This window comes from Pollicipes pollicipes, unplaced genomic scaffold (genome assembly GCF_011947565.3).
Source record: "Pollicipes pollicipes isolate AB1234 unplaced genomic scaffold, Ppol_2.1 Scaffold_4295;HRSCAF=5057_pilon_pilon_pilon, whole genome shotgun sequence".
NCBI lineage: Eukaryota > Metazoa > Arthropoda > Thecostraca > Pollicipedomorpha > Pollicipedidae > Pollicipes > Pollicipes pollicipes.
In genome coordinates, this window is record NW_023596461.1 from 31547430 (window position 1) to 31557955 (window position 10526).

General features: G+C 56.9%; 1 protein-coding gene across 1 annotated transcript; it reads left to right on the top strand.

Moving 5' to 3' along the window:
* The first annotated feature begins 1552 nt into the window (after positions 1–1552).
* Positions 1553–4669, top strand: LOC119096270 (zinc finger protein 135). Its single transcript, XM_037219092.1, has 5 exons — positions 1553–1674; positions 2193–2281; positions 3459–3595; positions 4153–4209; positions 4484–4669. The coding sequence occupies exons 1-5, from the start codon at positions 1595–1597 to the stop codon at positions 4610–4612; spliced, it is 492 nt and encodes a 163-aa protein (XP_037074987.1). The 5' UTR covers positions 1553–1594; the 3' UTR covers positions 4613–4669.
* The last annotated feature ends 5857 nt before the right edge of the window (positions 4670–10526 follow it).

The window sequence follows — 10526 nt, forward strand, 5'->3', positions numbered from 1 at the left end:
TCATGGCTTGCTGAATTTTCATCTCATGAGTCTATATTGAAAACGCAATGCCTACCGGAAATGTTTACTGTCGATCAAATTAGAGGTCATCGGGAAACAACAGGTACCGGGTTCGATTCTCCGTGGTGCCCGCCCTTTCTGTGATGTGAGTGTCAGGGAACGATGTACAGCTCCAGCAGCTAGGTGCATCGTAAAGCTTCGGTGCCATATATATCAGGGGTCGTCACCGGAAGCTATAAAATGGCCGGCTGAAGTGGTTTAATATAATTTGTTTTGCAGTCGTTGGGTTATACGTTTTGGATTATTTTAGTATGCTCGGGGACTTATTAACATGCAATAAATCATCTGAGTGCACCAGTAGCTGATTCATTACCCCTTTTGCCCAATTTTTATCAATTAATCTACCCTTACAACAGGCATGTAGCCAAAATTTCCATCAGCAGGGGGTAAATGTATAGCTATGTGTATAAAACTTATATATATATATATATATATAGTGTATTATGTATAAAACTTGGTGAGTTTGTATCAGATTCCTGCAAGATCACCATTATTTTGTGTTGTTCACTATCTCTTGGCTCAGCAGCAGGAGGCTTGATCCCTGCAGCCATTTTAGCTACATTCCTGCCTCCCAAATTATGATTTTGCTGTGGTCAGGGTCATCTACTTGACATTTTACAAATCAGTTCCATAGACATGTTGTCACAGCAAGTGGTGTTTCTAACTGTGGTAATCAAAGTTGATGTGACATTTCACATATCAGACATAAATTTTAACCTCAAAGTTTCATGCAAACATCATGCTTGTATTTAATAGAATTGCCTCTCCTGGAAAAGGCCCCCAAGATACCTGTGCATGAGTTTTAGACTTCATTCAAAGTTATTCACCAGGCATGATCATTTTTTCATTGCATCTCCACAGGTGTTTTTTTTAGGTCCTCATGTGAAGGAGCTTGCCTTAGTAACATCTGCATAGTATGGAATGAACCAAAGCTTCAATGTGCAATGATTCTGTCTGATCTTTCTTGGTGCTCATTCATGTTTCTTGACTGTCTCTGACATGATTTTTGGGTGATGGTTTAAGTGCTGTGGTTCAGTGTTGTAACAAGCAAATGCATTAAACAATGCATGAGTATGGCTGTCAAGCAATCTTGTGACAAGCCAATACAATAAACAATACATGAGCACATAGGCTGGCAATGGAGGCAACAGGGTGATGCTTGCTTGGTGAGACATGGGGGGTGCTCTGCTCCAGGTGGCGGCAGCAGGGGCCATGGCGACGTCTGACCCGCATGAGCGGGTCTTCCTGAGCCTGGCGACGGTGACGTCGCTGCTGGGCCGGTTCCACGTGTGCGGCGCCCGCGCCAGCCTGCTCATCAGCTGCCAGCCAGACGGCCTGACGATCGGCTGTGGCGGCTTGTCCAACGCGCGTCGAGGGTCTGGCCGACGAACTGCCGCTGCTGCTGCGCCGGCGGTGGGCGCGCCTGCAGCAGACGCTCGGCCTGGCCGGCGGCGCGCAGCAGAGCCTGCTGCGCGTGCTGACCGGGCAGGAAGAGCCGCCGCTCCCGCCGCCGGCGCCGCCGCCGCCGTTGCTGATGCCGCAGGCCAGGACTGGTCACGAGGCCGGCACGGACGCTGCCGCCGGCCTGCAGCACACTGCGGCGAAGAAGGCCAAGTGAGTCAGCCGGGCGACGACCTACGTTCAGACACGGCCGTGCTCAGCGGGACCGGCCCCCGCTGTCCGGCCAGTCACTGGGTGACGGGGCGCGGACACTGTTCAGGACACTGCTGAGCTCAGGACTGCTGCACGGCCACTGCTGCTCTGTTATGGGCGATCATTATGGCTATGGCCCGATGTATTGACCATCGCGAGCGCACATATCAGTGCTGCAGCCGGCGGTGATTTATTTGCCCGGATTCTTGGCTGTATAAATGTCCACATAGCAGTTAACAAAAGCTGGGGAACTGTTGGCTATGTGTGACAATACCTTGGGCGGCTCAGGCGTCAAAGTTGCGCCTTTAAACAATGTTTGTGTGATACTTATGAGAGTGTAGGCACTGTATGGTATAACCGCATCATTTTGCTCACCACTATGGGTAACTGCCTTTGTTACGGCACAGGGAGGGCTATTGATTGCAGATTGCAGCATTGTTATGCAATATTGACCATGTCAAAAGGTTTCCCAATTTCAGAGCTGTGTATAAGCCGGCCCGCTGTGACGTTTGTTCCAAGATCTTCTACAAGAGGAGCAACCTTCGCGTCCATATGCTCCGGCACCTGGGTCAGTTGCAGCGCGCAGGCGGGTGTCTGGGCACTGTCTTCTGAAAAATCGGCAGCTGTGCTGGATTCCTAGTGAAGCGTGACTTGTACAACATAGCATACCCACCCTGGGTCATGAACTTTGGGACATGTTGAAATTCAGTCACTCCCAGTGATTTAAACTATCTTCCTGCTTTTTATGATTGTCCACAACAGTATCACGCGGGCAGGTATATTTGCAAAGCTCATCTAGGCGATCATTGCTTCTTGGAGGGTTAAGTTCTTACAATATAAAAAGCGTTGTAACTTGCGGCAAGTACGGACAAAAAGCACGGTGAGTGCTGCTACCAACGGATAAAGCGACGTTACCATTTGGATGGCGTGGGATCCTTACGGCTCCTGGGCGCTGATATGACCTCTGCAGTCGCTGGCGCTCCTCAAAAATGGCGTGCGGTGACGTGCTTACATTCCTCTTAAAACACGTGGGATCACAAACTGATTTTAATGCACGAGGCAACACTCCCGACACTGTGGATGAATTGATGACGTAAGACTGCACGGGGCCCATTACGGCAAAGCAACGGCGCTCTGCTGCATGGACGGGCCCACCGTCGCGGCCCACTGCCCGCGCGTCACGCATGCCTCGCGCAGCGAACAACAGCTCAGGCGGTGTTGGTGGTGCCAGCTCGCTACGTCAGGAGTCGGGCATCCCCGTGACAAGAACACGCGTAGCACTGGCAACGCTTCTTATGAGTCTGTTTGACGATGTCGGAACAGAACGGTCGGCGCACCTCGGAGCCTAACGCACAGACTGTTGCTAGTGTGGTTAGACTGTCCAGTGCCGCCAGTCCGCAGCGCATAGAAGATGTGTGATGATGTGAAGCGCATAGAAGAAGAGCGTGTGCAGGTACACATGCTCTTTGGAAGCGCTGGCCGGTGCCAGATCTGGGCGTACTGCTCAACTGTATTTCATGCGAGTGTTTTGACGTCATTTGTTGCACGTTAGCTGTCGATTCGGAACGTCTTCCCCGTGCATAGCCTGTCGATTCGAAGCCTTGTAGTGCTGCGGCTGTGGAGGCGGCAGCTGATCTCGCCGCAGCCGCCCGGCTCCGTCTCTGACGCGCCGAAGTGGCGCCGCCACGCGGTCCTGCCTGGAGACCCCGGTCCTTCGTCTGACGCTGTCCGCCGCGCGGGTGCAGGTGCCCGTCCGCACTGGTGTCAGAAGTGTGGCAAGACCTTCTCCGACCCGTCCACCTACTCGCGGCACGTGGCCTCCGTCTGCGGCGAGCAGCGCCACCTGACGTGCCACGTTTGTGGCAAGGCATTCTACCACCAGGTGAGAGGAGGGCGCATGCTCTGGAGCCGGCCAGCCACACGCCAGCCGGCTACCATATGGCTCAACACCGCACCAGTTCCGCCGCTAAATAACTGGTGATGATTGGTGATGAGGATTTTGTCTCGTTTACGCTAACACGGCCTTCAAATTTGCTTGTTGTGAGCCGTTCAAGCAGCCGCGAAAACGGGAGCAGTTTTGGATCTTGCGTGCAGTCCGATAACGTCAAGATAAAAAACACGCGGCGCGTTTGGCCAGTCACATGCAAAGCTTTTGCTTGTGAAATATTGGGTCAGGTCTCCCTTGACAACGTAGTTGGAGGGTCCGTTATGTAACAATGGCGATAGTATGAATGAGTGAATGATTGTGTTCGGCGTGTCCGGCATTTTCTACGGCACGCGTAAAAACGGATGCTTTAGGGACGATGGTGAGGCACGCTGCTGGACTAACGAGGGGTCAGATGGTGGCGTTGTATGTTTGAATTTGCATTTCATTGCACATCAGTCACTGCATTTCGTTCACAAGCGTTGTGGGTGTTAACGAGGCGAACCTCCGCACAGGTGCACCTTAAAGAGCACCTGAGGAAGCACACGGGCGAAAAACCGTATTCGTGTCAGGTGAGGAAATTAGAACGACCATAGGATTCAACACTGTTGGATGTGGAAGCCTGAATGGGGACAGAGTTGAACATGAAGAGGCGTGATATGACTAACTACGAAGGGGAAAAGAGCGTTCAACGTGGAGAAAGAGATACGGGAAGAGAGGCAGTCCAAGAGGCTGTCGACCAGGGGTAGGAGATGAGAGACACGGGCGCATTTCCCGCTCAAACAAATGCCGTGCGATGTGTTTGCCCTGTCGGGGTAGACTCTATGTTCTCGCCGCGTGTTGCAGGAGTGCGGGAAGAGCTACGCGTGCCAGGGAAGCCTGCGGCGGCACCGGGCCGGCCAGTGCACGGCAAGCCGCCGCCGCCGGCGACAGCTACGGCTGCGCCGTCTGTCGCAAGACCTTCCGTTGGCCTGAGGCTCTGGCCGGCCACGCCCGTCTACACGCCGGTGTCACGCTACCGCCGCCGCCACCGCCGCCGCCGCCGCCGCCGCCGCCGCCGCCGCCGCCGCCGCCGCCGCCGCCGCCGCCACCGCCGCCGCCGCCGCCGGACGCCGCCAGGGGGCCCGACTCGGCGCCACCGGCCGCCCTCCGGCCGGGCCAGGCCCCGCCGGTGTCATCGGCGCTGGCCGCGCGGGGCGACGTGGCGTCCGAGGGCCCAGCTCCTTGCGCGCCGTCGAGGGTGGCAGACCTTGCGACCGGCTCTGGCTCCGGCCCGCGGCGGCTGGCCGGGCCTCGACGGCTGCCGGTTGCCGACCCAGCCCGGGTCACGCCGGATTTGTTCGGGCCGCACACCTCGTGACCCAGCGGCGCCGGGACGCGTCAGGCCTACTCAAATGGCCGCCTGTCCCGTGCTACAACACCCCGCCTACTGTGTCAGGCATTTCCAATGTTCGGCTTGGGGCGATGTCCGTGCAGTGAAATTAGCCTCGTCTGGCATTGCGTACGCAGCGCACCGCAGTCTGTGTATATGTGTCGGTTTGGAGGCTGTCACGCTCCGCGCTACATCAACGGGAGACCGTGATGTGACGCAGATCGGGGGCGGACGTGGACTGCTGCTTCGACAGGAGGACGTGGCGTGACGCAGATCGGGGGCGGACGTGGACTGCTGCTTCGACAGGAGGACGTGACGTGACGCAGATCGGGGGCGGACGCGGACTGCTGCTTCGACAGGAGGACGTGACGTGACGCAAATCGGGGGCGGACGTGGACTGCTGCTTCGACAGGAGGACGTGACGTGACGCAAATCGGGGGCGGACGCGGGGTGCTGCTTCGACAGAAGGACGTGACGTGCCGCAAATCGGGGACGGACGCGGGCTGATGCTTCGACAGGAGGACGTGACGTGACGCGGATCTGGGTGGTCGCGGATGGCTGCTTCGGCAGGAGGACGTGACGTGACCCAGATCGGGGGTGGACGTGGACTGCTGGTCGTGTTAGTTTGTCGCCTCAGTCCGGTGCCATGATGTAGTGGAATGGATACGGCCCGAGCGCACCGCCGCCCGCCGTACCTGCCGCGGCGCTCGGATCTGGGAGGATATGACAAGGTCCTGACTTGTCGATGAAAGAACCTGTGTAAACCACGTTTAAGACCTTTGAACCAATACGCTCAGTACTTCACATAGACAAAGGAGTTGTCATGATATGTATTTTTGTGTGAGTAATGTCCCACACGTGAAGATGTGAAGAAATGTGAAGCGGTCTGCAGAATACAAGCCTTCACCTTCACTTTCTCCACGCAGTTTTACCAAATATTTGTCAGCGATTGGTCTGGTTTTAGAGCATTTCCCAACGACAGCTTGTGGAGACGCGGACCTAGACCTGGCCATCCGCACGCCAGCGTTTAATAAACATGTGGTACGAGGACGTGACGTCACTGGAACAATCGGTGCCGGAACTTGACGAGATATGAGTGTCCATGCTAGTGATGTGATGGATGCTGCACAACATGTCTTTATTGACGCACCAGCTTGTTTCACTTAACCTCCCATGCATCACAAGGGAACGATTCACGACAGGATAGCTTCACCTGTAATATACGGTTATGCTATGGCGTATGCATGCATGCCTCTCGGCTCCACTGCTATGGCGATGGCGGCTCAACAGGTAGTTTTTCCTGGCGATTGTCACGCGCCATGCTGTGTGGTCCCTCCGCTTCAGCTGGAAGGCCTTGGCCAGTTGCCCATCGGCCGTCAAAGCCATGTCACAGGGCGAGTCTCCGGGACGTGAAGCCCAACACCCTCGACAGATGGTCAGCGTCCGACAGGCGGAGACGCGACGGCGCTCGATTATAGCATGGACTTCATTTAGGAGTCTAACGTTATGAAGCATTGGCCTAAGAACTTCTTAATGCGAGGCATTTGACTAAATGTACTGAGGCACTCGAGCTACAAAGCCCTACGAGGTAAGTCCGCCAGCGGTGTTCAAGACTGTTTCGTACGCCGGCCGCTAGGTGGGCGGCCGTGGGCGGCATCGAGGTTGGTGCGGGCTGCCGGGTAGTTTGGCCGCGGCGCGCAGTGCTGGTCGCCAGGTCTGCAGGTGAGCACGTGACAGCCGTCCGCCGACCGTCCGAGTGTCCGTCCCGGAAGACTCGGCGGAAGCGGCGCCGACGCTAGGTCACCGCCGCCTGCCAGCCGGAGGCGGTGCTCGCCCGCTCGCCAGGTCACCGCCGGTCCGCCGGCTGCCAGCCAGCGGCGGCGCTCGTTTGCTGGTATCCGGCCCCGTCGCCTGCTGGCCGTGTGCGAGACTGGAAGCGAGCGGCCGCGGCATGTGTGACGTTCACCCCGCCGCTGACCGGCGTGTCGCTGGTGGGGCCGACCCCCGTCATGCCCCAGGTGCCGGCCGCCTCTGATCTGCCACCCGGATTCATGACCCTCTCAGAAGAGGAGCACAGCGCCATGGTGCGCCGGCAGCCCATCGAAAAATACTACGAGATATACCCGACGCCAATATCCACGTAAGTTTCTCGATGTATTTTTCCGTCTTCGGCCTTCTCACATTTTAGAGCGGTCTTGTTGTCGGTTGTTTTTGTGATGGGCTTGAAAACGGGCCGGGGTCGGGTTAGTGGTGCAAAGGAGGTAGCCGGCGGTGGCATTTGTCGGTTATCTGGAAAGCTTACCTCATGTAGGCATTTGGCCCCCACCCTTTGGAGGTTTTCCAAGGCTCTGATCGATGCTCCTAGCAGGTCTGTTTGTTAAAGCCTAGAGGACCGTGTTCCCTCAGCGGTGGCCCCCTGGAGGGCCTCAAACGCCGGGCTGGTGGGCCCGCACAGAGGCACGTGGCCGCTGGGCAGAAGCCCCATGGAAGGTCTCATACGGCCGGACTGGGCTGGCACAGGGCATGTGACCACTGAGCAGAGACCCCATGGAAGGTCTCATACGGCCGGACTGGGCTGGTACAGAGGCATGTGACCACTGAGCAGAAGCCCCATGGAAGGTCTCATACGGCCGGACTGGGCTGGTACAGAGGCATGTGACCACTGAGCAGAAGCCCCATGGAAGGTCTCATACGGCCGGACTGGGCTGGTACAGAGGCATGTGACCACTGAGCAGAAGCCCCATGGAAGGTCTCATACGGCCGGACTGGGCTGGTACACGATGCATGTGACCACTGAGCAGAGGACCCCGCGTAAAGTCACAGACGGCCGGACTGGGCTGGTACAGAACATGTGACCACTGAGCAGAGACCCCGCGTAAAGTCACAGACGGCCGGACTGGGCTGGTACAGAGGTGCGTGGCCACTGAGCAGAGGCCCCATGTAAGGGCTCTGACGGTCGGACTGGGCTGGTATAGAGGCATGTGGCTGCTGAGCAGAGGCCCCATGTAAGGTCTCTGACGGTCGGACTGGGCTGGTACAGAGGCAGTGGCTGCTGAGCAGAGGCCCGTGGAGGCCTCAGACGGCCCCGGCTGGGCTGGTACGGAGGCATTGTGGCCGGTTGAGCAGAGGTCCGTTGAGGGGCCCAGACGCGGGGCCGAGCCGGGCCGGTGCAGAGGCGCGTGACCACTGAGCAGGGGGCCCTGTGGAAAACCTTATAAACACGGGGCCGGGCTGAGCCGGCACAGAGATGCTCGCGACCGCTCGGTGGCCGACCCTCGCCACTGCCTAATATGGGTCACAGATTAAGACATAGCTCAAGCTCCGGCGCAGTTTTTCGTCCGGGCGGTTCTGGTAGCGCGCGCCGTGCGTCCGGCTGACGCCTCATTCTGACGACTCTTGCGGCGCCGCTCGGAGACAGTAGGCCCGCACAGACGCGTCGCTGCGGCTTAGTGCGGATCTGGGTGCGTACCTTGCATCCAGCGAAGGGGATATCGCGAGTTGATATGAGAGAACCGTACGATCGGCTGGGTCCGCGACGCCACAAGGACCATTTTCCGTTGCAGTGAGAACATTGCTCGCACCTATTTACAGGGTACGTGAGTGGTATATTCGCTGTTCCCTTGAGCGCAGATCGCACCGCACAGGATTTTCAACCGCTGTACGTTAAGCATGTGCTTGAGACCTGGCCAAGGGCCTAGACACGTCCCATAAAGGGACGGGCAACATGTTTGCCGGAGGCCGATCTTACGCTACGTCGCCATCACGAAAAGGGGGAGAGCAATTGCCCCCCTGACCTTCCGTTTCTATGCCTATGACGACAGCAACCATGGCTGTGTAATTCGTCGATTACGGTCAGATGACAACTGGTCAGTCAGAATGGCACGAGAGGCTTGCCTCATAACATTTCATGGCGCGTCAAAATCTTTCGAAATATGTTGTTCGGTAGCCTGGAATTATCATGCTGGGTTGTGGCCACGGACTTCAAAACAGGCCACACCTAGCAAGGCCTCTGATCCCAAAAACATCCCTGAGAAACATTCAGCCAAGTTTGTTGGATTGAGACACCATGCTTGACAACACCGTTCCTGTGGCACATCCGCGGCGTCCGGACGTCTGGCGAGAGGACGGCGAGAGGATCGAGCGCGGCGTCGCCCGGAGACTAGTCCTACATGGCGGCTGATCAGCGCCCCGCTGGAGGCGCAGCGACGGCGACAGATGCACGCCACGCGGCGCGCGTCGGGCGGCGGCGGCGGCGGCGGCGGGCGCGGGCCGCGCCGGACCGGGCCGAGCCGAGCCGAGCCGAGCCGCTCCGGGCATCACCAGCCAAGGCCGGCGGGGCGCCGCTGACGCCGAGCCAGCAGGCCGACCGCTGCGGCGCGCCGGACACCACAGCCGCGGCCGGGCCGGCTGGCACACCGACTGTCACGCTGCACTGGAGCACGGGCCGTAACGGTCTAACGTGGCACCGACTGTGGCGATGTGCTGTGACGCGGACTGGGCGGTGCACTGTGACAGACTGCAGAGGTGTACTGCTACATGTAACACGGACCGTGGCCGGTCAAATGCGACACAAACTGTGCTGGTGTGCTGCGACACAGACTGGACAGTGCAATGGGATACGGGCTGTGGAGGCGCACTGTGACAGTGAACTTGGAGACAGATGTTGCACTGGGACACCATCTCGGGTGGTATGCGGGGTATTGACGTCAGTGGTTCATAGTGGTCTTGAGAATACTACTATGGGTAATCTTTTATTTAGACATTATGTGACATTTTTTATGTGACAATTTAGACATGTGACATTTTTCAACGTGTTACGTTGAAAACAAACACAGCATGTTTTCGTTTCAGTCCTGATGTTTGTATTGAAAAGCGTCATAGATCACAGGACTAAAAAAGCGTTCGCACGATAAGCCTGGTAGCCATTTTTGGCTCATCGGTGTTAACCCATATCAGGTAGATCTAGCTCGAAACACAAAATGCGAAATGCAAAAAACAATAGTTCGAAAGCCAGTAATTTGAATCCCGTTCCGTGCCAAACACAAACAATCTGAATCCACCATCCCGGGGTCGTGATGGCGGTTCAAACAAACACATTTCGCTGCGGGCATCTGCCCAAATAACGCCTAAGAACCAGCATCCTGCCGTACGACTGCACAAACGCAACACGGCCACCGTGTAGCTAGCCTGACGCCATCAAGCTAATATCTAATGTCCCTCTCTAACGAGCCACATACAAGCATTTCCTACGTGAATGAGGAATGAACAATGCTGTCACACTCAAGAGAAAATGCTGACAAGCTCAAGAGCCACCTGCCCGTACTTTGATTGCAAAAAGAGCACAATCCGGCGCGCTGTGGTCGACTTACTGCAGGCAAACGCGCATGGAACGTGTGGGATCGTGACGTCGTGTCCGCGGCCGAATGAGCCCTCATCGCGCGCTGCGGCTGCTAACACGCTAAAAAGCACCTCTGTTTTGATTGTTAATACAACACCCGCCTTGACGTGCCATTGGCG

Coding starts and splice junctions, on each gene's coding strand:
- LOC119096270 (XM_037219092.1), top strand. CDS start 1,595: ATGCCGCAGGCCAGGACTGGTCACGAGGCCGGCACGGACGCTGCCGCC. Junction 2,282..3,458: donor CCATATGCTCCGGCACCTGG/GTCAGTTGCAGC, acceptor GCGCGGGTGCAG/GTGCCCGTCCGCACTGGTGT. Junction 3,596..4,152: donor GCAAGGCATTCTACCACCAG/GTGAGAGGAGGG, acceptor ACCTCCGCACAG/GTGCACCTTAAAGAGCACCT.